At 40.3% G+C, this 26,222-nt stretch overlaps 4 protein-coding genes and 1 non-coding gene across 11 annotated transcripts; 3 read left to right on the top strand and 2 right to left on the bottom strand.

The window, feature by feature from the left end:
- Positions 1-1,271: 1,271 nt before the first annotated feature.
- On the top strand, positions 1,272-4,024 carry si:dkey-71d15.2 (SH3 domain-containing kinase-binding protein 1). Of its 5 annotated transcripts, XM_053440881.1 has the most exons (8): positions 1,276-1,911; positions 2,089-2,156; positions 2,261-2,347; positions 2,530-2,628; positions 3,005-3,114; positions 3,206-3,408; positions 3,547-3,610; positions 3,719-4,024. In XM_053440881.1, exons 3-8 carry the CDS (start codon positions 2,317-2,319, stop codon positions 3,755-3,757), a joined length of 546 nt encoding a protein of 181 aa, XP_053296856.1. In that variant the 5' UTR covers positions 1,276-1,911; positions 2,089-2,156; positions 2,261-2,316; the 3' UTR covers positions 3,758-4,024. The 5 variants fall into 5 exon arrangements, with proteins under 5 accessions (XP_053296857.1, XP_053296854.1, XP_053296852.1 ...); XM_053440882.1 differs by having other exon boundaries at positions 1,272-1,911; positions 3,260-3,408; positions 3,547-4,024; XM_053440877.1 differs by having other exon boundaries at positions 1,274-1,911; positions 3,547-4,024.
- lipia (lipase, member Ia) lies at positions 3,895-12,654 on the bottom strand. 3 transcript variants are annotated; one of them, XM_053440875.1, is made up of 11 exons: positions 12,326-12,654; positions 9,212-9,296; positions 7,486-7,859; positions 7,296-7,404; positions 6,457-6,558; positions 6,278-6,367; positions 6,025-6,192; positions 5,318-5,407; positions 4,858-4,966; positions 4,553-4,726; positions 3,895-4,412 (listed from the first exon to the last, which is right to left on the bottom strand). In XM_053440875.1, the coding sequence occupies exons 2-11, from the start codon at positions 9,267-9,269 to the stop codon at positions 4,328-4,330; spliced, it is 1,359 nt and encodes a 452-aa protein (XP_053296850.1). In that variant the 5' UTR covers positions 9,270-9,296; positions 12,326-12,654; the 3' UTR covers positions 3,895-4,327. The 3 variants fall into 3 exon arrangements, with proteins under 3 accessions (XP_053296850.1, XP_053296849.1, XP_053296848.1); XM_053440874.1 differs by having other exon boundaries at positions 9,491-12,653; XM_053440873.1 differs by having other exon boundaries at positions 9,817-12,651.
- On the top strand, positions 11,920-17,983 carry LOC128456632 (choline-phosphate cytidylyltransferase B). Its single transcript, XM_053440876.1, has 8 exons — positions 11,920-12,486; positions 13,788-13,887; positions 14,562-14,678; positions 14,867-15,018; positions 15,920-15,998; positions 16,105-16,247; positions 16,347-16,535; positions 17,572-17,983. The coding sequence occupies exons 1-8, from the start codon at positions 12,406-12,408 to the stop codon at positions 17,812-17,814; spliced, it is 1,104 nt and encodes a 367-aa protein (XP_053296851.1). The 5' UTR covers positions 11,920-12,405; the 3' UTR covers positions 17,815-17,983.
- On the bottom strand, positions 15,568-15,639 carry trnae-uuc (transfer RNA glutamic acid (anticodon UUC)). The gene has a single exon. It is a non-coding gene; the product is annotated as a tRNA-Glu (tRNA).
- A 1,371-nt stretch (positions 17,984-19,354) lies between the features above and the next one.
- On the top strand, positions 19,355-25,991 carry LOC128456627 (palmitoyltransferase ZDHHC20-B). Its single transcript, XM_053440870.1, has 13 exons — positions 19,355-19,512; positions 20,869-20,895; positions 21,027-21,121; positions 21,459-21,579; positions 22,430-22,499; positions 23,009-23,041; positions 23,158-23,278; positions 23,694-23,826; positions 23,913-24,039; positions 24,479-24,565; positions 24,656-24,738; positions 24,867-24,913; positions 25,019-25,991. Exons 1-12 carry the CDS (start codon positions 19,395-19,397, stop codon positions 24,908-24,910), a joined length of 1,059 nt encoding a protein of 352 aa, XP_053296845.1. The 5' UTR covers positions 19,355-19,394; the 3' UTR covers positions 24,911-24,913; positions 25,019-25,991.
- The last annotated feature ends 231 nt before the right edge of the window (positions 25,992-26,222 follow it).

Genomic DNA, 26,222 nt, shown 5'->3' with positions numbered 1-26,222 from the left:
CTAGAACGTCGGGTGTTTTTTACCCGAGCGAGTGTGGTCATGGGATTTTCATTGTGTTGCTGTCTGAGTGGCCTGGGTCCTTCGGTAGCTTCAGTCTGCTCACTCGCGTCATAGAAGGTCGGCTAGTTTCCCTGCTCCCACCCCTGTTTTTTCAATAGGCACGTGTTCAGGTAATTTTCACCAAACGCTAGTGTTAGGATACACTTTATTTTTAATATGATATAAGTTGGAAATAAAGCGGGGAGACTGCCTTCACCGGACATGTCCCAGGAACGGCTGGACCGAAGAACAAGTTCCAAGCTCTATTATTAAAAAAAATGTAGGGATTTTTTTTTTAACAACCCCCTTATTGTTCACTAATTTTAGTGCCTTTTTATAGGGTCCCCCCATGATACATTTTTTTCTTTTTGAGATGTATCTGGGGAGAAATAAAAGCAGAGTACTTCAAATTGCCATGTATTGTTGTACATTAATATATTTTGATGAGAAGTATTTTTTTTTATCGGGTATATTATATTGGGTAAAATTTACCAGACGCTAGTGAGGGTGTAGCTAATTTTACGTTAGTCTTCTAGGGTTAAAGGGGTGGGTAAAGGAGTTTTGTTTCAATTTCTTTAACAATTTTACTTTAGAGGAATGATGAATGAACAGGTGAAATTTGGTGCTGGAAAGATCTGGATTTTATGAATCAAATTATGTATTTTTAGGTCGATATTTATTCTGTAACAGATAAAGCTTGGAACTTTATGAAAATGTATTTACTATATATCTAAATCAATATTGTCTGTTCCATATGGATTTTCCAACATTTGAAACAATCAACCAACATTTTATTATCTTTTGGTCTTTATTTCAAAATATTTCAGAGAAATTGTCATTCCTGTGTCTTAAAGGGATAGTTCACCCAAAAATGATAATTCACTCTATCTACTCACCATTTAGCCGATGGAGGGATGGGTGAAGTGTTTGAGTCCAAAAAACACTTCAGGGGTAAATAGAATAACATCTGATTCCAAAACAACTGAAGATATTAGAGACTTATCTTCAGACGTGAAAAAAACAATATGCCTCCATACTGATCGTGTGGTGTCATCCAAGTGTCCACAAGCCCCGACATTCATATTCGATTCGAAACGGTGTCATTTTATATTGTGTTTCTAGCCTAAATGTCCACTGATGCTCCAAAACAACAGTAGAAAATGCCAACGTCCGCTAGCATAGCCACATCTGGTGGACTTTTAGGCTTAAAAATAAGTGTAATTGACCTTGTTTCGAGTCAAATAGGAATCCTGGCTTGCGGACACTTTGATGACACCACACAAGCCTAAAAGTCACATTTTCCCAGTTTATCCCAAACATTTTCGGCCTATATTTCCCATAATGCATGTATTTATTTTAAACCCTACCCCTCCAGTTAGTAATGCTGTTATGTTTATTCTTGAGCCCAGGCTGAGATAACCCTGATGATATTATCAGGGCAGTTTCTCAAGCCAACCACCCTGAAGCTCCCACCCAATAATATATATCCAAATGATTTTGCAACATGGCAGAATACCCTGTGATGAGTAAGCTGGACCTAATGTGGGAAATCGGTTTATTGCGGCTCAGGAAAGCCTATTAAAACTTTTCTCAAAAGCAAACCATCCCCTCCTCTCCTTCCTGATTTCTGCACAGTGTAAACACAAGTGACTTCATTGTCTTTGCCCCTTTAAGCGTCTGCTGCTGCCCTTCACTGCCCCGGTGATATTTGTGAGGGGGGCGGTATAGCTCCACTCTGTCCTGAGCTAAACTTAGACGTGACAGTGGCACTCTTCATCACAACATGCTCTGACCACCACACTGGGTTACAATGGCTGGTGTCCAGTTACCACAGATGCTGCTGTATCTCACTGGTGACACTGGCAAAACAAGGTGCGTGTTTGCTCCAGGTCCTCGACCTTAACGCAATAATCTTCTAAATGGTTCAGAATGTTCACTAATGACTAAAGATGTTCAGATCTGTCACTGTGCATCAGTTCCTGCATGTGCTGCACATTTCTTTTACTGCTGTGGCATGACAGGAACAGCTGTCTCTACTGTAACACCCAGATTTAGCTCGCTAAAGAAGCTTCGCAAGCTGAAATGGCTGTAATATCTGAAATATCCTGAAAAGCGCAGTAAGTAAAGAAAAGAAAAAAGTATTTCTCAGTAGTTTTGAGTTTCTCTAAGAGGTAAGGTCTAACTGAGCTGACTGTTGATCTCTGCTATCCTCTGTCTGTAGATGTAGATTTAAAGTCTCTGCAGGTCTTTCTGTCTTTCACTACCCTTGTATTCCTCATGGGCAGCTACAGCTCAGCCCTGATTCCTGGTAAGCCTCGCAACCTTCATGTGAAATGAAATGCTACCATGCTTGAACGCTGCATGCTAGAAAAGAATGGATGCTACTGCATTCTTGGGAAGTGGGCCGATGCATTCCATAACGATGAGTCTGAATTTAGTCCCGAGAGGTGTGTGTTTTTCTTAAATGTTTATTCCCCCCGTCTCTCAAAGACACTGAGGAGTTTGCCTCTATTGCGTCAGCGGCGGAGAAGCTGAACGAGCAGATAGCTGGTGCAGATGAGAGGTTACAGTCAGAGCTTCAGACTCTGGGAAGTATACATTTTTAATAATATAGCTAGAATCACATTATTCACTTGAACACTATTGTAACTCAGCTCATAAATACAAAGAGTGTGTGGTCTGGTCTGTTTGTGTCCCATCTGTCCTTGAGGTAAAATTAACTTCTCGGAGCTGCCTCTCTGACACACACACGCACACACATAGCAGAGGATTCTCACCCTGTATTTAATATTAATTTGACTTGACACTAGAATAAATTGTTTCTGACCTAAAGGCCATTTTTACGAATTTCTTTGTGAAGCACCAAACTCTGGGACATTTGTTTTATATATTGAGTGTAGACAAAGCACTTTAAGTATTAAGTATTTTACTTATCAGACGTCTCAAACTAGACTCAATTTACAGGCAACACTCATGATGGAGGAGAAAAGAAAAGAAAACCCGAGTGAAGAGCCGGGTGCTTCAACGCTAAGAGAAAACAGTCAGGAAGCAAGTCACAATGGCCCTGCCCTGCCGGTGAGTGTAAAGAGAGAAACATGCTCTAAACATTTAAATCATTATCTCTGATTTCTGTTTTCAGGTAATAATGTCGGGTTATTCTCTACAGGCAGCGGGACCAAAACCTGAGCCCACCCCGTCCTTCTCCTCTCTGTTACCACAGGTTCTCTCTGCTGTGCTGCCCCAGGGCCTCACGTCCGACCCCCGGCCGAGCAGAAGTCCAGCTGCACACACGTCACCGAACCTGGGGGAGCTGCAGACGGAGCTGAGGGACCTGAGGGACCAGTTTGAGCAGATGAAGAGTCAGCACAAGTACGGCTCAGTCACTGTAATCTCTGTTTAACATCTGTGTTGACTGGCCCGCTTGTCCAACCCCTGCATCACTGACTCTGCTTTTATTTCCATCATCATGTACTCGCTTTACTAATATGAAAATATTTTGTTTCCCAGCAAAGAAATCAAACTGCTGATGAGCGAGCTGGATGAGGAGAAAAAGATCCGCTTGACTTTACAGGTGAAACAAGAAGAAACGAAGGATCAGAGGAATGTGTGTTTTCTGAGCTGAGGACATTAGGCCTAATATGTAGAAAGTGCTCTGATGGTTTGTGATGTTTTGTTGCAGATGGAGATTCAGCGTATGAAGAAGCACATGTCTAAATGACTGAGAGCAACATCAGAGACATGAGATCCTGATTCGACGGAAAGAACCATGTTTAAATATCCTGTTGTACACATATCTGATAAATAATATTTTTCTATGTTTGATTTAATAAAACGTATAAATATTATATACACATATTACTTATAACATTTTATTTACTTTTTGGGAGACTGCTGAATGGCCAAAAGGACTGAATATTTTTGTTTATTAAAAATTCTCATTTACACAAATAAATATGTTGTTGGAAGCAACGTGAAATGTTTAAAATGGCTCAGAACTTTTCATCACAGGTCATTTGATATGAATATTTCAACGTGTGAACATTTATTAGTGAAAGTCAAATATAGTCCTTTTCCCAGACAAAAACACATATAAACATATATATTTTCTCTTTAAAAACACATGTACAGTATATACACTGATCTATCACAATCTATTTTGTCAGTAAATATTTGGCTGCTGGGTCCATGTGATTTTTTTTTCTAAGTCCTTGTTTTCCTGTGGAAGGCAGCTGAACCTCTCAGGACAAACAGTAACGTTTTACAATCTGGTCTGAGGTCTGATTTTGCCTCAGAAGTTGGATTCTTCGCAGGGAATTGGCCTGAAGGTGACCTCCGTGTTCTCCTCAAGGAGGAGGTCATATCGACAGAGAGCCCTGTAACGTAGAGATCACATAGAGGAGTAAATCTAGAGCTGGGAGAAGGGATTTCTTCTTCGGTAAGATGAAGGGAATTATGGCTCAAGTAGATCAAATTTATTAACGGTATTACAGTTTTTTTTAAATATGTTGCTTACGTTTTCTTGAGCTCCACATGTGTGAGACGGATTCGCAGAACACGAAGATTATGTTTGGGCTTGAGCCCGATCCCAGAGGAGAACTTGACGGACATTTTGTCCACTGACTCAATGTCTTTGTCAAACTGGGCGAACAACTTGGTCTCTGTGTACTTCTCAAACTTCGAGGATTTACTGAAAAAAACACACACACACACACTATTATACTGAGAGTTAACAGTAATACACAGACAAAAGAAGTCATAGTTTATGCATTATTGTATTATTGGTGCTTTACTGTATGATACACAGATGAGAGGGCTTACTGGTCAACGGTCGCCACTGCTTCTGTACCATTATGATGAAGTTTAATGGTCATGTATCTACTCTGAATATCGGTGTTCCATATCACCACATCCACTGTGTAGCCTGTAGCTAAAAAAACAGAAAAACAAAATGTTATACATCAGAGTCGGAGGAATTTCACTTTCACTATTTTCTGCTCCTCGTTCAGTTATCACAGTCACTTGTCCTTTTTCAACCAAATACAACATGACATAAGTCAAACTGAAAGCTGCACTGATCCTCACTTTATAGAGAGAATATTGTTCATACTGGAGCTTTTTAGATCATTCATTTCTCTAAACTGCTGGTTCAGTGCATTCTATTCTATTGTACTCTAAAATGTGAGGTGAAAAGAAGTCATGGTCTGTTAAGTTTACACACTGGCATTACATGATTCTCCTGTGTTTCCCCCCTTCCCCCACTATGATTGTGGTTACTCACTGCAGAATGGAAGCTCTGGATTAGTTGTGAAGAACACTTTGGTTTGTTTCAGTCTCACCAGGCTGTCTTTCCACTGCGTGACGTCATAGCCTGCGTTAGAGCAAAACAGCAGCGACAGGTCAACAATAACACTCTGAAAATAAAGGATTCTATTCAAAAACACACACATTGACACACCTTACACAAATTATCTGCAGAGTGTAATCTTTGGTGTGTTCATAGAGGATACTTCTCATACGTTGTCATGAATATTTTTCGTAATAGTTATATAAACACAATGTCATCATTGTTCGGGAATTTGATAGCAGAATATGAAACATTTTGTAAAGTGGTGAGACGTTCCAAATTCTGCAAAAATACCTGAAAATATCTTGTGGATTTCATCAATATCTATCTCAAATATCCCCGAATACCCAATAGTGCGATATTCAACAATCTGTACAAATCATTCCACACTCAAGACTTGTAAATTTGTTCTGAGTGTTTCAATATTTATTTTGGAAATAAACATTTTGTTCTAATAAAAATGCATTGCTGCTTCTGTAAAACTGGTGAGACAGTAAACATCAGTATTTACACAACACATCACTGAATGACATTAGCAGCAGCTCTTATTTCTACCTGTACTGTTTTCATAGCCATTTCCGAGAGTAAAAAACTGAAACAAAGTGTGCTCTTCATTTCTCATAGATGATGTGAATACCAACCAAAGACGGGACATCCGGCCGCACCAAACTGCTCACAGCTCAGGCACCTTCCGTCCAGGAAGTCGCTGTAAGACGAGCAAGGGAACGCCCTGATGAGACACTTCTGATTCACCGAGGCGAGGAAGAGGTACATTGATCTCTGGTGGTCGCATTTGAAATAAGCACTTCCTGTACAGAGGCAACATGGAGCGGGAAACGTTATTAAAATGTTTGAATCCTTGAAACCCAAGGCCCACGATTTTACAGGCCGTACCAGAGAAGACGGTCTTTGGGCAGCCGGGTTGGTCTGATCCTCCGTTTGGATAAAAATCAATGTGACCCAAAGGCTCCCTGTAGCCCAGAGCTGTGGACATGAAAATAAGTGTTTTACACATCTAGAAAAAATTGTTATTCAACATAGTTTTGAATATATCGGACTGAAATTCAGCTTACAATCGATATCCGTGTGCAGGACGTCAACAAACTGGGCATCTGTGGGGTCCAGTCGCTGCTCTGGTGCAGTTCCAGTGAAGTCAGGCCCGGCCGGATCCAGAGCTGCAAACATCACATCAGCAGACCTCAGGAGAGATTTCACTTTATTTCTGAACACAACAGGAAATGGTGCTAGAGAGGGCGTGTGGGTGGCTCAGGGGGTAGAGAGGGTCAGACGCAGAGTGGCTCATCCACTAACTGGACGGTCAGTGGTTGGATCCACAGCTTCCTCCAGTCAGCAAGAGGCTGAACCTCAAACTTCCCCTTGAAACTGCAGACATGACTCAACTTTGACTTCACAGTAAAAGATTTAGGTATCACGGCTCCACTCTCTGTCCTTTTTGGCTTTTCCCCAATTAAAGTGCTTTGATCATCTGACAAAGCAGTGTAGCTACTTTGCATTTATTAAACATCTGGTTCTCCCAGAGGTTTCTTCCTGTTAAAAAGGTTTCTTGCAGGTTGTGGGAACTGTTTCAAGGTCTCAACTTTCTGATACTATCCCTTCTACATCATATATCATCTGTCCGTTTTTCACACACTCCACAATTTGTTCTTTTCTCTGATTCTTTGCTCCATTTAAAACATGACCTGTGAGATGTTGCTGGTACTTCACAACTCAACTAGACCAGATCTTTTTTAACCCTCTGCCACTTCTGAGTCTGCCTGGACTTTGCCTCAGTGTTATTAGCTGATCAGGGAGTAAAAGCTCATCCGAGTGCCACAATTATATTCCTCGCAGTCCTAGTGGATCAGATAGAGAAAGGGATCGGAATCCATGATCCAAAATGAGCCGTTCTTACCTGTAATTCTTCCAATCGCGCCGTTCAGTTGGGCGCCTACGAAACCGGATACATGAGCTCCGAGACTGACTCCGATCATGTGGATGGAGCTCAGAGAGGCACCGTGCTCCTGAGGAGATCATTATTACATCGTGTTACACACAGCAGTCGGAGTGATGAGATCACAGAGAGCGTCGGATCCATCTCCTACCTGCATCCTTTCGATGAACGCGGCGAGGTAGCCCGCTGTCTTCCGTGTGTTCTCCGCCACCTTGAAATAGTTCAGGTTGGTGGCTCCGTGGTTCCAGTCCACCACTATGGCGTTGGTGTCTGTCTTGGCCAGCAGCAGCTCCACAGTGTCGTCCAGCCACCGAGGGATAGACCCCGTGGGCCGGTACCCGTGAACGATGAAGGTGGTGGATCGGGACAGGTTGAACTGGGGATGGGCCGACAGGTCGGTGTCGGACAGGAGCGTGCCGCAGGTGGTGTTCTCTCTGGTGAACAGCCGCAACTTCACCTGGACGCTGGTGCCAAGGAACGCGTGGCCCACATTGAGTTTGGTCAATTTGTCACATATGTGAGCGGCTGAGGGACGAGGAGAGGAAAACAGAGAGACAGTTTGAAATAGGAACAAATTAGACTGATAAACATTTTGATTTCACAAGCTTTGCTCAAGGTTGCGTAACCTATTTGATGACTTCGTCATCCACAGTTTCGGCCTCCATAGATGACATCATTACCAAATGACTCAGAGTGAGTGCCTCAGTACAAATCTGGTTAAAACTCTATAGAAAGATAGACAGTAAACAAGTTCCACTGGGAAAACGTGGATCTGACTTATAATACGGGATCAACTCTTTTTCTTAAACTGGAACAAACCCTTAAAAATGTATAATTTGATAAAAAAAAGGGTTTTGAATGTTCTGATTCGCTGAGAAAAAGAAAAATTTATTATTTAGAATTTGACTTTTCCTTGTTCATAAATGCAGTGCTCTTTTTTTTTCAATTTCAAGTTTCCAATTGTGTTGGCACAGTGCATCAGTTTGTTTTCCAGATTTGAAACCTTGTAAATGCTAATCTGAAAACTTGTGCACGTGCGTTGGAAAAAACATTTCTGAAACATCGGAATCTTTATCTTGAAAATGTGTGGACATACACGTGCACTCCTATTGGTGTCTGTTATTTCAGAGTTGAGTTTACAATGCACACTTTTCAGAGATTTTCCAGTAATACTAATTTGAATCACATCTGAAAAAAATCTCAGGATCCGGAAGGCAGGGGCAGCTTTTAAAGAGGAAAACTAAACTGTAAAAGTATTTTCAGCACATCATTGTCATAGAAGTTTTTAACTGTTTGTGAAACCTTGTTTACCTTCCTTGACCTTTTAAGAAACAAATGCACATGGGACCATTACAACTGGCTTTGATCCAGTACTGATTGCGCTCACGGAAGTACCATTGTTCATGGAGTAGAATGACATAACATGCAAGGTTCCAGTTAAAATAGCTTTTACATTCATAATCATTATGCAAGGCTGCAAAGCTTAATTTAAATATTTTTTTTTAAACATTAGATTACAACCTTTTCAGTTTGGGAATATGACACAATATTTATCCCATAGTCTAAAGTCACTGTCATGTTTTGTTTGGGTCAGCCAGTATTACCACATTGAAGAAAAGCAATCAGCTGCTCTCTGTTACACATGAAATCAACATATGGCTGCATATACATCAGCTGAGAGAACTGGTACTAAACCACAGTTCAGGTCATTTGCTCATAACATGAGGGTTTTCAAAAGAAATGACACTTCCTCAAAGACTGTTTCCCAGAAGCCGCTGTTGTGTAAAACTTACTCTGAAAGTGGCTGTGTATGGAGTACATGTTATACGTCTGTGAGTATTCATCAAAGAAGAGGAGGATGGGGTTTTGAGCCTTACCTTCACATAGCTGAGCAGCTATCAGCAGGAGCCCGGTCAGATACTTCAATAGAAACATACTTTACACCAGCGACGGGCAAATAATCTACAGACGAGAGTTATAAGAGTCAGATCGTTACAGGAAAACAAATCCGTCAGACATTATTAAAGTAATTATAAGAAAAATCACATGGCTGCAAAGATAACAAACACACACGATGTTTGGAGGACAACACAGTTGTAAAACTTTGCTGTAGACACCTCTCCCACCTGACAGAGGTTAGTCACTTATCTACTCACCTCCCAGGGTAATAAGTAGGTGCTCCTGACTAAGCTGGTGAAAAACGTGTCTCAATCAACTGAAAATCTATATTCTTGTTAATATTATTCTGGCTCCACCCGCTCTGATTAATCTCAACCTACGACATGGTGACAACAAGTGAAACCGAAATCTGCAGCATTCACAGTCTGTGCTGCTGGTGCACTCTGTCTGGGATCTGACTTCTTCTGCTACAGTCGATACCTGATGTTTACAGCACTGCACAGTCTCTCCCTATGGTTCAACCAGCCACCTTCAGTTCTGACAACAAACACAGACAGTCACTTCAGAGTCATCACAGTCTCACCTTTGCTGCTGGGTAATATTTCACAGGTCCAGAGAATGCCAACAGGTTGTTCTGTGTTTGTCCCTCCACATATTTGTTGCAGGGATCAGGAAGTGAGAGGAAGCACTGTAAAGAAATACTACCACCCTGCATGCTCTCACAGGGATAGCCCCACCCCTTTGCTCCAGGTCATTGTGCTCGCAGGTAGAAAAAAAATTCCTGTGAAGTCACTGTTACATGTGTCCTCAAACCAGTCGGGCGGCTGTTTCTTCTGTTTCTGTTGAACTTGATTTGAATCTATAAAAAAAACCTTGCTCTTGTGCGTTGAGCCTTATTCACGTGGAAGAAGTTAGAACGAAAGTGAAACACGTGAAGGACATTTCTGTTAACTTTTCTAGAAAGGGTCCGAATGCTCCAGTGACTCCCGGTGTTTCCTGCAAGTTCATTCTGGAACGACTCTTTCTTTTATTTTTGATTACTGTTTAAAGCAATAAGTCACTAGAACAGCACTCAGCAGAGCACATACCAAACAGTCCCTTACATTCCATCAAGCTGCACCAAATTTCACAAACTCAAAGTATCAGTTCAAAAAATGTGCCAGATGTTTTTTTTCCTTATCAAGATTCATTTATAATTTTCTGGGAAATATGTGAAACTTAAGAAAGCTCCACACCCTGATCTGGATCCACACCAAAACCGGTTCTTCTTTGATTTATGTCTCACCTATTTACAAAATGTAAGAGGAATCAGTTCTTGCGTAATAGTGCTTACAAACAAACAAACAAGGGTGAAAACGTAACCTCCTTGGTGGAAAATAAAATGAAAATAAACTAGTTCTTTTTATCTTTACAAATGTTTTATTTATATTCTGCAATTGTGGACCATCACATTACAGAACAATGATGACATTGTGTTTATACAACCTTTACGACAATGTATGAGAAGTATCTTCTATGAACACACCCATCACTAAACTCATCAGCCATGTGTTTCACTGAGGCTGTATTTAGACAGTGATCAGTACTGTACAAGACTCACGAATGGGGAGGGGGTTTCGGAGGAGGAGGAGCAGGAAGAGGGCTGGAGGGAGGGAGGGAGGGAGGTCTGAGTTTTATTGGGAGAGCAGGGAAGGAGTTTTAACTTTTCAGATTTGAATTTTATTTCAGTCTTACTATCTGTTATTTACTGTATTAGAAAAAACTATTAACATATCAAAGATTATATATATTTGTATACACAGATGACAAGTGGCTGTATTTTCACTACTTTGTTATGTTGATCATAAATATTGGCATGTTGATTATAGTGGTTGTTATTGATTAAGCGAGGGAACAGCCCTTCCTTTTTTAAATTTAAATTCCACCACCCTCTCCTTTTCCCCAGTACTGAGAAGATGATGTCTGTTTGTTTGCCTCCCTGTTAAATGGCAGGATTACGCCTTAAATAAACAAATGATCATGAAATTGGATGGAAGGATGTGAGATGGATCAGAGAAGATCCCATTAAATGTTGGTGCGGATCCGGATCAGATGGCGGATGTGGGGATTTAAAAAACTCATCATTTAGCATTTTCGTTGATTTCTCAGGAAATTATTCATGAATCTTGATGAAAAAATCTGTCATTTTAAGAGGTCTGATAACGACTCTATATATGAAATGTTAAGGCAACACCAAAGTTACACAAACTCACAAACTTCTGTATTAAATTGAAAGGGAATTCATCCATTTGCTGTGGAGACCTAAAACCCCAGATGACAACCTCACAGTGTTCTTGATGGGGGAGTCAGTAGCTTCATCCTCTGGGCACCACAAATATAATTTCACTTTTATCCACTAGAGTAATATTTGAAACATTTAAACGATTGATTTTGCTTATACGGCAAAAAAATCTTCACTTAACATATATATCCAAATAAATACTATCATTAAAGCCTTTCTGCATATGCATTTGAGACTATATACTAGGATTTGGTTGTCTTAGACATGTGTGTAGATCTTTTAACAACAGGGTCAAACTGTAGCTGGTGCTACAGAGTAAACAGTGTGTATGATAAAGTAGCAGCTGGTGCTAAACAGTAAATGTGCTATGACATGCAGAGACAAGTTATTGATTTGAAAGTGTACCCGAGCTGCATTACTGTGGGTAAGTTGTGACAGTTGAGTGAAATGTCGGGACACATTGTGCTTCAGTGTTTGGTTCCAAAGGCTGCAAATTGTGAAAGCTCCGGGCCATACACTATTAACTCCATACACATCAACAGTCTCGAAGGAAATGTGAGAAATGTTTCGAAACATGAATTTTCACTTTAACTCCCACCTGGACTGTCCCACGGAGAGTTTGCTAAAAATGTGAAATAAACAAGTGTCAGCAATACCAAACGAAGAAAGGGACAATCCTCGAAAGTTCAGTATTGATAACAAGTGCAATCTCCATTTCCAAACGCCTTCACCAGAGAGGCTGTGAACTTTGCTCAGAATGTTCTCCCGTCATCAGGTAACAGGCAGGACGGCCCATGGGAAGTATACTTACAAGCAGCCCCCTGCACACGACTTGAATCACCTGTAAGGAGCGACAGGCCACTGCAGGGACACGGCAGCAGAACGCCCAGGATGGCAGGAAGGAGACGAGGTCGAGGAAACAACGTCCAGCAGCAGCATGCCCCGCAGAACCACAGGCAAGGCCCTCGCGGGGTGAGTCCTCGTCTGTCAATATGAAACGTGGCCACTTTGTTTACTCTCACACTTCAAATAAGGATCATGTGGGAATGAACAGTCCTGTAAAACACACTCTGGTTGTTTGGCTTTTGCACATTATTTAAAAAAGACTGTCCCAAGCTTTGAATATTACAGAGGGATATTTCCTCTATGACTATTTGACCAGGGAGTGGAGAGATTACTGATTAGCTGGGTGGAACGATGTGGCAGTGACTCAGTTCAGTGTTGTATAGCAATATGTTGCTGATCATTCTGAAGTGATATTTAGCAGTTGTTTGCTAGGATAAAAATAGTTTCAGTTGGCATTGCTCTAAAAAAAGAACAGTGTAGAATTTTACTGCATGAGCTGCATATTAATATCTAACATTCATGCCTTGACTGCAGAAACATAACATACAACATTCACTAAAGGCTTGAAGGTGTAAAGAGGGAAATCTGTATTTCACTCGCAAAACCAAGAAAAACATCTTTACTAAATTAAATTAAGTAAGTAAATTATAGAAGAAGCATGGAAACAAAAAAAAGAAATAAAATTGAATAATACAAAATATATTAGAAGCATGGAAACAAAGCAAAATTGTAATAAATAAAATTAATAAAAAAAATATGAAACAGGGAAGAAAACTTAAATAAAATGTACCAAGAGAAAATATATAGGAAGCATTGAAATATACTAAATTAAATTTAGATTATTAAAAATAAAAAAACAAGTGGTAAACTGAATAACATTATAGTTTAAAACAAGAAGTAGTTGTAATAATGTTTGAGGAGAAAGTTCAAAGTTCAAAGTATATCTTCCAACACAGCAGATAAAGTTGGTGTGTAAATGTGTATCTACACAACACAAAGTTCATGACAACTCACAATGCCCATTACAACAGGCGACTTCTCAAATCTCCTCTGCAGATTTAATCAGTTTGGTTCATGTTGATGACATCATTATTTTACAATGTCAGGTCCCACCCTGCACATTTACAATCATCAGCTCATGTTTAATCATAATCAACCAATAATGTCACTGTTAATGGTTATTACTGCATTATTTGAATTCTAAATTCAGCAATAACTCCGTTTATCTTTTTAAAGCCAGTGTGATTCTCCTGCAGCGTGATTCCCAGTAACAGCCTTTCCTCAGTCAGTTCAAAAGTAGATTATAGATAACTTTACAAATACCCTTAGGTGTGACTGCAGGTAGGAATATCTTTCTACTCTGAACAGGATCCAAGTAAAATTAATCCAGAAACAAATGCCTGTGTTTTTTCTGTGTCTCTTCTCAGGCTCTGCGGGAGCCGGCTGCTTTTGCCAAGTCTACAGGTTGTGAATCAGAAATCCCCCATGAGAAGCTGACCATAGCTCAAGCACGAAGAGGAACTCCAGGTAACACTTCTCAAAAGCTTTTCTTACTTCTGCCAAGGAGGTTATGTTTTCATCAGTGTTTGTTCATCGTTAGCTGCATTACACAAAAACTAGATCACCATGAAACATGGTGGCAGTATGGGGAAGAAGGCGTATAATGTTGGTGCGCGGTTCTAGTTCAGGGGGCCGATCCAGGATTTGTTTTCACTTTCTTTTATATTATGGGATAGGGTGTTTTTAGAGGGTTGGTGAATGTGTACATTTAGTTGACCTAGATGAAAATAAGAATTTTTTTTTGCCATTTCAACATAGCAGGGCTTTTTTTTTTCTTTTTTTTTTTAAACTTTTCAGGGAATAATACAAAGATCGCTTTCTCTTACATTTCTACAATGAGAGTTAGACAAGGAAGAAGCTCTGCTCTACTGAGTCTACTGAGTTCCATTAGTACTTGATGTCATGTAACTGTCTTCTGATCAGGTGCTTGATGACGTCCTAGATTTTTCACTATGCAAATAAAACTGAAAGGAATTGAATGGAAACCAGCCTATAGTAGGAAGAAATACTGTAAATAATAAAATCTTTACTGGCTGATTAGATATCCGTTGATTCAATATGACATATCAGTAAACACTAGTGGAGATTCGTAATGTCATGCTGGTACTTAATGTCATGTTTTCATGTTTCATATCTTGAAGCTCATCGCCCGGTGCGAGTCTACGCTGATGGAATCTTTGATCTCTTCCATTCGGGGCATGCTCGAGCTCTGATGCAGGCAAAAAACGTGTTCCCCAACACTCATCTGATTGTCGGAGGTAAAGAACGAATCACTCTCAACGAAAGTACAGCAACAACACTGGTAGAGTAAAACCGTTTAACCTTCTGTTTACAAGAAATTTGCCAATTTCACAAAGAGCTTAAAATAAAATGTCTTTTAGAGGATCAGAATCTTAGTGGTCTTGAATTTAACTTGGGCAGCACATGTGATGGTCTGTTTCTCTAGTCTGCAGTGACGCACTCACCCACAAGTTTAAGGGCTACACGGTGATGACGGAGGAAGAACGCTACGATGCCCTGAGGCACTGCCGCTATGTTGACGAGGTGGTGCAGGACGCTCCCTGGACCCTTACCACGGAATTCCTCAAGAAACATAAGGTCAAAGGTCACAAAGTCTCTTGAAGCACAGCTTTTTAAGGTTATATATATACATGAGATTTGATACGATAACATAGCAGCGAACGTCTATAGCTACACTAACGTTGCTAAGTATCTGGTGGCCATAAATAACATAATATGCAGGAAACACCCTGCTGATAACACAAAAGGGGTATATATTTATAATATATAGATTAAAAACATGTGTTTTTGTCCTGATATGGCATAAAAAAATGGATGCCTCGACGGCCTCCACAAGAGTGAAGCCAAAGAGCATTGATCGCCCCCTGGTGACTGGCTACTGTATACAGCATATAGAGCATATAGCCTATTCTTTGCTAGTAGACTAAAAAGTCAGTGTAATACACGTCTCTCAAAGATGGTTCCTTTGATTTTAGGTAGTTCTTCTTTGAAAGGTTCATTTTTCTGGCAACCCTATATGATTTCCATCCATTCTTTTGTGTAGTAAACATTTTGGGTCCATAGTCACAACCACTAACCAGGCAATTAGGTGGACAACCCACTTTACCTCCTGAAACAGATGGTTAGTTCCCATACCGGGAGTCGAACCCAGGCAGCCTGGGTGAAAACCAGGAATCCTAACCGCTAGACCATATGGGACTCTATACCTCTGGAATATGCGTACCACACACAACTCGATATCATGTCTCCACACGATGAGCATGAATGTGCAGACCCTTGCAAAATGGCAGTGTTCGTATCCTAATGGGATAGTAGGGGAACCCGTCATCCGTCTTTATGTATAGTCTAAGTGAGATGCCAGTGCTAGTTTGACACTTAGTGGCTGTGAGTATCTCATATATAACCTTTAAATGTCTCATAGTGGCAGCGGCAGAGCTGTTCAATCATTGTGAACACTTGTGTCACGTTGCTCTCGCAGATTGACTTTGTGGCCCATGATGACATCCCGTACACCTCTGCTGGATCAGAGGACGTGTATAAGCACATAAAGGAAGCAGGTGGAGATATACATTTTTCTACCATGGTGATGAATTCTAGCTCTGTTGCTTCTCGTTTCACTTGAATTGACTACATGTGTTTGACTTGCTTGTCTTTTCATGTCAGGGATGTTTGTGGCCACTCAGAGAACCGAGGGCATCTCCACATCTGATCTGATCACTCGCATCGTGCGAGACTACGACATCTACGTGCGACGCAACCTGCAAAGAGGCTACACAGCCCGAGAACTAAATGTTGGATTCATCAACGTGAGGAAGAGTCATATTTAGTGAACTGGAGAAAAATAAAATAATAAAGAAGTAATTCGAAACGTGCTGACGGTCGGCTGCTTTGTGTTTCTCTGACAGGAGAATAAATACCGGCTCCAGAACCAGGTGGACAAGATGAAAGAGACGGTGCGGACGGTGGAGGAGAAGTCCAAACACTTTGTCTACAGAGTGGAAGAGAAGAGCCAGGACCTCATCACCAAGTGGGAGGAGAAGTCACGAGAATTCATTAGCAACTTCCTGGAGCTCTTTGGACCCGATGGAGCTTGGGTACGATGACACACTTAAATTATCCAGGAAAAATACCTGAATCCGTATAACAATTCAATTCTAGGTTGTGTTTGTTGTTTAGTGGCATATTTATATTATTATTGAGCTTGATCTTGATTAGATGTATAACTTCTCAAAATCATATACCAGGGAACCAGTAAAGAAACAATTCCACACATTACTCCTCTGTAAAACGTCATGGTTTGGTAGAGATGAAAAGAACCAAGTGTTCAGTTAATCACTGAGCTTTGCAGGTTCCGGTAAATTTATATTGTTACTGAGGAACAGAGCACCACTCGCTTTTTCCTATAGTTATGCTAAGATAACTCGCTGCTCCTTTCGGCTTCAGATATCAAATAACGCAGGAAGAAAGCACATTACCAGAAAACTTTGAACTATTGCTTTAAAGTTCACTAGCTTCAACATCAGGTTTAGTTTCTTGTGTATAAGAATCACTCCATACAATTTAACCATTGAAAAAAGCTTTTCCCATTATAGACAAAGCAGAGATACCAGCTCCCCACCAATGGTAGACTCAACAAAGACATGTGGAATGCTTTTTTTAAGTTTTAAAGTTACAAATGCTAAAGAAAAAGGTCAAGAAGGAGCAGCTGTGGCTATTCACAGTATATAGGCAACAGGGGTAATGGGTACCTCCCTTCATTCTCCATGTTGCAACATGCACTGGCCCTGCGGCAAGACTGGGCCCTATATTAGAGAGAAAGCACTCACTCTTGGATTCAGCACAAGTTAAACTGTATGGGGATAATAACATCTCTGATTACACCTTCGTTTGAGGATACATATAAGAAACATCATAAGAAAAAGAGGCTTCTTGTAGCTTTAGATGTTAATGTGAGATTCCGTATGGAAGTTTTCCTCATCCATGTTTTCAGTGCAGTCAGGAAGTTCACCCTATAAAACCTTCATAAAACACCAGATCACAACATCTCATCACAGTACAATCGACAGAACCACTGCTACAAAACACAGCACAACAACCCAGTGAAGATTGTCCGTCTATGTCTTTGTTCAGCATGTGATTCAGGAGCGCAGCGGCCGGATGCTCCAGGCCCTGTCACCCTACTCCTCACCCCGTGGCTCCCCCAGCAGCAGCCCCACCAGACGGCGCTCAGTTTCTCCCGAGTCCTCCTCCGCCTCTGCCTCCTCTCCCTCCTCTCCCTCCTCTCCCTCCTCTCTCTCCCCTCCTTCCTCACCAAAAAAGGGAACCCGCTCCTCTCGAAAGACTACCTCTTCTTACAGTAGACAGATGCAATGAGCTCGCACATGGCTCACGATCTCAGGAGGCCTTTCAGAAAATGATAATGATTATCCAATAAAAAGTCAATTCATTAATTGTTTATTCGAGTGCAAGTGCAATATATTATAATGTACATAATACTTCTTGACAGAGAAGTGAAAGAACATTAAAATTTAGCTTGATGTGATTTGCTGTCTGTTTTTTGTTACTCTTCCATACAAATACTCATGGTTCCTTCATTGGACTCAGCAACTGAATGTAAATTAGTTATAATGCAGTCATACAGAGAGGGGTTGTTCAGACTTGTGTAATGTAATGTACATCATTGTATGTAGCTCTACAGGAGACAGGCTACATCATTGCAGAACAGTATGAAATCTGTAATAGTTCTAATGGATTTGCTGGTGGCCCAAATAACGTCTTCAATGTTTCCTTTGTACCATCCTATTCAAATTCTCTTTCAAAATCATTCAGCCATTAGAGGCCTTAAGTCGATACTGATGTAATGCATATGTCGTGGGCTAGTTGTAAAAGTGAAGCAACATACTAACGGTATGAATGGAAAAGTTGGATTGTGCCCTGGAATAACAGAGGGCTTTTAACTCGACCCGAGGAGTGAAGAGCGTAGAATGAACAGAATAATAGAGCATTGTATCACTTCTGCTTAACACCAGTGTGTCATGTGAGTGTGTTCTGCCCCCTTGTGGCCCGAGAGGTGCTGTGCAACACTCAATTCTAAAGCTATCAGGGAAACCAGTGAACACTGAGGGAAAAACCTGGAAAAACACTCAAACCTCCAGAACTTATAAAAGTACCTCAAGCACGACGACACAACTCAAGTCAAATCATCCTAATTTCAAGATGACTGGTCCACAGACTTCTAATAGCTTACTCATAAATATTATACTAATATTCTGTAATATATAATTTGTCAATTAACCAGTGGTGGGGTAAGTACTACAGTACTACTCTTTTCTACTTGAGAAAAATACTCACAGTATTACAAATGTAAATAAACAATGAACATATAATGCTGAATATTGTAAACATGTCATTAAGTAGAAAATAAAATTAACGATAATAATAATAATGATAATAATGATAATAGCAATACCAATACAGTTTGAATGGAAGTACAGATGTTTTCTAATATATGTAAAAGGGAAAAGTACCTGAAAATAAAAAAATACTTTAATACAATGACAAAGTAAATGTACTGGGTTGCATCCCATCACTGCGATTAACTAATAATTTCTCTGCTAAAATTGTAGTTTGGTTCAGTTCACATTGTTTAGGCTCTTTGTATGTTTTTATGTGAAAATGTAATAAGTAACTAAAGCTGTCAGATAAATGTAGTGGAGCAAACTTTCTCCCTCTAGAATGGAGTCCTGTACATAAGTTATTATAATATTAAGTAATTAAATACCCTGAATATAAATACCACTTTGACCTAGATTCAAATACAGTTCCAGAGTAAATGTACTTTTTGACGTTGCGCCTGACCAGAGGCCTCTGGGTGTTGTAGTTTCCGTCACTCCGTCCTTTAAACCCGTTGCTGTGACGTCGCGCCCAGTTTGTGTCCTGCACTCGGATTAAAGATGGCGCCCTCTCCTGCGCTGAGGTGCTGCAGACGGGCTCTGAACTGGATACCTGTCCTGTTTGTTAACCTGGTCATCGGCTGGTCCTACTACGCCTACGTGGTGGAGCTGTGTGTGTGTGAGTAGCGTCACTTTCCTCCGTGTTTACCTCGTGTTGACAGCCTCAGGGCGGCTTTGTCAAGTTTGACCGGGGAGCGAGGCTTAACTCGGGCTTTGAAACCTCAGTTTATCACAGTTTGACACTTCACATGCGTCTGTGCCTTCACCTCAGCTGCACAAGTATCACTTTATCCAAACAAACTTTGATTTCTATCTGATTTACAGAGTCTGGGAAGCTACTTTAAATATAATAACTAGTTGGAAAGAACCAGGTGATATTAGAGTTGGGACGAATGTGGAACCGATTTGAAAAGAAACACTTCCTTATATGTTTTTGTTGTTAAGATTTACAGTGAGTGATTTTATTGAAGCTATGCATCACAACCCTCGTGTCATAATTAGCTGACAAAACCCAGAGACCACTTATTTCTCTTGTTTGCCCTATTGATAAAGATTTTGTTTTAGATTTTTATCCAAAGTTGTTGTCCCTTGATGATCTGCAGCTGTAATTCTGACACATTGAATGTATTTACTTTATGTATTTTCTATCCACAAGTTGACATTTAACAAATGGCAGTGACTGTAAGTAGTTCAAACTGTGCAGTAGGGAACAAACAGTTGCTGCCAGCTGATTTATTCACTGAAGATTTACTGGAGAAGAAGGACGAGGGTTAAGACCTTTGAAGTCACATGCATTATTTACGTCATAGCTGATACTAATACAAAGTAACGCGTCAAGTTAAAACTTGTAATAAAGCAGAAGCTTTTGTGTCTGTCAAAGTGGTTAAATATGTCAGGATTTATTTCAACTTCTTAAAATTCAAAAAGGCAAATGATTGATTCATAGGAAGAACTAATTATCACTATTTTTCAATCAAATAATTTATTATACTTCTCAAAATACAACAATCAATCAGCAGTGGACGGATGAGAGTTCCTACTTTTGTCTTACTATCAAATGTGATCAATGTGTACATGCACATTTATTTGAACTAAGTCGGAATCGGCAGAAGCTCAGAGTGCTGTATGTATTATTCAGCAGATAGATATTGATCATGCATCGTTATCCATGCACTCACAGTGGTTTCTTTTTACAGGGGGGTGGAAACTGTACAATTACCAGTGTGTAGATAGTCGTGCTGAAGATATGTGTGTTTCCAAGCTTCTGTGATCAGGACAGGGACATCCCTGCTGCTTTAACAAAGCTCTCTGTTATGGGTGGGTCACTGCTGGCCGTGCCAGGCTGCTGCCACATGTTGTGAGAAAGAGAAAGTGTGTGTGTGTGGTGTGATGGTGGGGGGGATGTGTAGTCATGCATTCTTAGAGCATTCAATCCTGCTCACTAATAGATTGTGTATTTCTGTGTCTTGTGTAGATACAATCCCAAACAATGCAGAACGAAGTAAGTGACACAACAGCACATGGTTCATTGTATCTATTCACATTACATACTAATTCACAGTTAATGCTGTAATTAATTATCATAGGAGAAGTAACTGCTACAAATCAAACCTTTTCTTTCCCTCTCCACAGTCACCTATTTGGTCTTCTTTCACATTTTCCTCACCATGTTCATATGGTCCTACTGGAAAACGATCTGGTCCCAACCAGCCAGCCCCTCAAAAGCAGTAAGCCAAAATAATACAAAAAAAACGTTTTCAATATACATGTCTTCATGTTCAGAATGTGGGATTTTGTAAATACTCTTTGCAGCTTTTTAAGCAACGGTTAACTACGTGTTAAGCCTGACATCAGCTGATATGAGCCCTGTTTCTTTATAGATATTTATAATAAAGTTGATGGGTTAACTGTACAATGTCAAGCCTCGATTTGTGAACGTTTTATTTGCCTTATCACTTGCAAATATTTCAAGTGAGCGGGAGTCAAACGTTCCACTCTGATATATTCCCGTATGTGTGACAGGGCTTTCTCTGACTCTCGGGCCTTCTTTTCTCTTCCTGGCAGTTTGGTCTCCCCAGAGCAGAGAAGGAAATGTACGAGAGGGAGGAGCAAGCCGAGAGGCAGCAAGAGGTCCTGAAGAAAGTGGCGAGGGGTTTACCTGTGTACACTCGCACGGCGGGGGGAGGTGAGGCGGCAAAAACTCAGCCTGTGTTCGCTTCACTCTTTTAATGACCACTAATTTTGCCCCAAGCAAAGTGGAAAGAACGAAGAGACACTGTCCTCATTGTTCAGCTGATATCTGTCGCTCACATCAGCAGCGCAATCGAACTTGTGTAAATGCGTTGTCACAGTGTCCCTTCCCCTTTGGTTTGTGTTGCAACACTGTTGTATGTGTCGAAAACAACGTGATTCTCTGAGTTGTTGTTCCTCTGCTGATGTGAGCTGCATCGACCTCGTCTGTGTCTATGGAACCGTGCGTACCAGGAGGATTCATTTGTCTCAGGTGCAACTCCGTGTCTCTGCGGACCACAACTGTCTCCTCAAGCGACACCCGGAAATAAAGCCCTCATATTTGATTCACACAGACAATGTTTCATCTAAAGTCTGCTAAGGGTTCCATTTAAAGAATGCAGCTCAAATTTTTATTTCGCTTAAATATCGCCTGCCTCACAAACACTATGATATTAGATCTGTGTGTCTGTGATCCTAGTATTTCTCACATTGTGGGGACCTTAATCTGTTACATCACATTAAGGGCCTTGTCTTCCAACTTGTACAGATATCCATGTGAGGACCATGAGCCAATGACTTACCAAGTGAGGACATTTTGGTCACTAACTTTCTGACCTACTTTTAAAGGGCTGTTTGGTGGTTAAAAGTTGGTCTTCAGGTTAGCATTAGGCATTAGTTGTGATGGTAAAGGTTAGGCCCTGGGAAGGCATTATGCCAATGAGTGTCCTCACTAAGACAGACGTACGAGGTTTTCAGTTACACAGAGGCCCTTTCATAATTCAGTTTTCTTTTTCTCTAAATAGCCGTCCGATACTGTGACATCTGCCAGGTAATCAAACCTGACCGCTGCCATCACTGCTCCACCTGTGAAATGTGAGTGTTTTCTCAGTTTACTCTCTATAGCGGCTTGTCAATCTGTTTTTTAGGTTTCGTTTTTCTCAAATGAGCCTAGCGGGGAAATGTGCAACCCTAAAGGGATTCTTTATACGTTCCCAAACTTCCAAATGTTTTTATTTCTGGAGGGGTAGCTTCAATTGATAAGAGCCTTGAGCTTTTTCCGTCAAAACTTAATACAAAGAGTGTTTTGCCCTTGTTTACCCTGTCTTCTGCCGCTACTACTACGACCTGCATTCTCTGGTAACAGAAAATGAAGAGAAAACAGAAGAGTGAAAGCAGATGTGTTGCTGTTGCGAAGATGGAGAATTTCTTCTTTAACAATTTTACGATGCAAATAGTGGTTTTAAAGTACATTTTAAATACAAAATCAGCATAGATGAGTTGAGATTTATTTTTAAAAGATGAACTCTGTAAATCATAATTATGAACATTTAGACATTTACTAGATTTGACTGATTCAATGTTTGTTTTTTCCTTCTTTTAAGGTGTGTGTTGAAAATGGACCATCACTGCCCCTGGTAGGATTTTCAAATTTTCACCATGAATTATTTTCCATTAATTGCTCTGTTGTGCTAAAGAATATTTATCTGAACTTCAGTGTTTGTTTTATATTAAAATCATGTTTTTCATTCAGGGTGAATAACTGTGTGGGATTCTCAAATTACAAGTTCTTTGTCTTGTTCTTGGCCTTCGCCTCGCTCTACTGTGTCGTAATATGTGCGACAGTCGTCAAGTATTTCCTCAAATTCTGGAGTGTAAGTACAAAATCATCAACATTCACCAGTTTGGGGTTCGAAAAACACAAGCATCAGATTCTTTTGAACTTGGAAATAATTCCATTTTGGGCCAGAAAATGTGATATATAAATTATTAAATTGAATTTAAGTGTCACTGTCGTCATGTGATCGCCTTTCTGTTCGCTCTCTTTAGCGTACTGCTTTGCATGAGACAATGGCTCCTGTCATGTGGTCAAAGAGTGAAGGAGTTTATTGTGTAACTGCAAGAAAAAAATACAGTCAGAAAAATAGTTAAACACAGTAACAGATAGTTCTACATGATTGGTCAGTTCCTGCAGTCAGCTGTTAAAACGAGAACTACAATTATTTGTTCACAATCATGCAGAGGTCACAAGACTAACACTTTTGTTCTGTTTTTTTTCCCCCTGCAAAGAATAAGCTACCTGACACGGGTGCCAAATTCCATATCTTGTTTCTGTTCGTCGTGGCGGCCGTGTTCTTTATTAGCATCTCGTCACTTCTCAGCTACCATCTGTGGCTCGTGGGAAAGAACCGGACCACTATAGGTAACTATATATGAATATGTCATTAAACCGCTGCTTCTGTGCTTTGGTGGTCACCGCTGACTGTGTTTTTAAAAAATTATTTTCAGAGGCTTTCAGGGCTCCTTTCTTTGCAAATGGTCCGGATAAAAATGGGTTTTCACTCGGGCATAGCAGAAATGTAGCTGAGGTGTTTGGAGACCAAGCAAAGTACTGGATTTGTCCCATTTTCTCAAGGTGAGTGTGCTTTGGCCTGATGTAGCTTCAGTCACGTTAGACAACACAATGATGCAAACTGATAGGCAGCACTACTGTAAGTCCGCACTGTGCTTAAGGCTGAAGAGCTTTAATCAGACATGAACGTGGAACATGTCCAGAAAAATGGTCCCAGGTTTGTTCCTGAGTTTGCCTTTCACCCAGAGATTGTCTGGGTCACATGGTTTCACATCAAAAGGGACTTTTCTGGATCATTCAGGCAGCTGGTGGTGTCTTGTTTGCTCTGAATTTCCTGCTGTATCGTCACATGGGCTCGCTCGGATATTTCATCAGTGCATGAATGAAAGCAGCTTTATAAATGTCATCCTCAGCGCTGAAGCTACTTTAATGGAGTGCAGAAAATAAGGTGTATTTAAATCAATTCCATCTTGTTCACTTTTTCTTTCTTGTCTTCTACCAGTCTGGGAGATGGACAATCCTTTGTTACCAGGTTGGTTCAGATAGATCCTGAACAAGCGAAAGGTGTCCTCCAGCAAAATGGAAAAAGGCTAGTTGTTTTTTTCCCGTTTCAAATTTTGTTTAATCTGCTTCCATCCAGGTTTATTTGTATTAATCTATAATGTGATTTGAATTACAGCCCTGCTGATAGGATGGAGACCGCCGATTGTCTGCATAGTAACAATATACAACACACGGTGGACGACGGCAAAGAGAAAGTTGGTGTGTTGCTGACTGACTTCTGACATTTTCAGTTTTTTGTCATTAATACTTGTATGTCAAGTTTTTTTGGTGTTTTAATTATCTGCTCAAAATGAACCCTCTCTTCTGTCCTCACTGTTTCGCTTCAGACGGAGCCCTCAAAGACTCAGTGACAGTGGAGATTGAGCCATAGCAGGTACGTACACATGATATAAATACCGTAGTTCCCCTGGTTTGTCAGGTAAAACCCAGGTGATCGTGTACTTTGCATTTATTTGTACTTTGCTGGCTGTCACTGCAGGTCACACCTCTTCAGAGCGCTCATCAACTGTGATGCCTTAAATCGGGCGCATCAGCACCTCAGCAGGAGCCGTCCTCCACCCTCATTTGGAGTCTGCGCAGCCTCAACACGCATGTTCTCATGGATCATCACACATCCACTGTGCTTCAAACAATACTGTCTTCATGTCAGCTGAGACAATTCAGGGACCACGTGGACGCCACCATGAGGTGATACCGAGGTTTGGTCTTTGTTTTGAGCCAAAGATAAACAGTTTTCATTATTGCATCTGAGAAACTCTGGGACTTGACCACTGCTTTTTGTTCCCTGAGCCACTGTACAGAATGTTGGCATTTATCTCCATGGATTACTCACATTACATATTTCAACATGACTTATCCTTTTGTCAGTATTAATCACGACTAAGCCTTGAATCTGGTGATCTTCGATGGGGAGTAGTGGCACCAGCTAAAGCGAGATTTGTATAACTCACTCAGAATGCTGAGACATTTAAATACCGTTGATAAAGTGTGTGATATAATGTGTCATCAGTTTTTAACTCCAAGCACAGTGCAATAAAGACCAGTCGTCAATTATCAGAGGGTCTAATTTAGTTTACAATTGAAATTATCAAAACATTTTATATGTCTTTCTGTTTACACTTTTGTATTATTTTTGCATTTCAAATTTTATATGGTAAACGTGCAGGTGTAGAAACTTGAAGTACGAGGACCAAAAATCCAGTTAAACTGCAGTTTAAACTGTTTCTCATTCCAAATATTTGCACAACCAATAGATCAACTACTCTTTAATGTTGCCCTATAATAATAATCCTATAATTATCAATTGTATTGCCATTTTTCATTGTACCATAAATACTTGTTATTTATTTGTTATCAAGCTTTTATAAATTATTGTCTTATCATGTGTATTGATTTTATTTATATGTATTTATTTCCTTTAAAAAAAAAAAAAAAAATCATGATCGATCCTTTGTTTTGTGTTTGTGTAAAATGAATCATTCTTGTGTGTCAATGCCAAGAATAATGAGTTGAGTCTACTGTTCCAGTTTGAGAATGAGATTTATTTGAAAGCAAAGAGCACAAACTGACCCCATGTTTAAAGGTAATGTCAGAACGGTCAGAGGAGTTTGCTCCCCTGCATCCATGAGCACAAACTAGGATAGACGACGTGGACTTAATTTAAGGCTGAGGACATATATGCT

This window comes from Pleuronectes platessa, chromosome 15, assembly GCF_947347685.1.
Source record: "Pleuronectes platessa chromosome 15, fPlePla1.1, whole genome shotgun sequence".
Classification (NCBI taxonomy): Eukaryota; Metazoa; Chordata; class Actinopteri; order Pleuronectiformes; family Pleuronectidae; genus Pleuronectes; species Pleuronectes platessa.
Note: the sequence above shows the minus strand (reverse complement) of the source record. Positions and strands in the feature narration are given on the sequence as shown.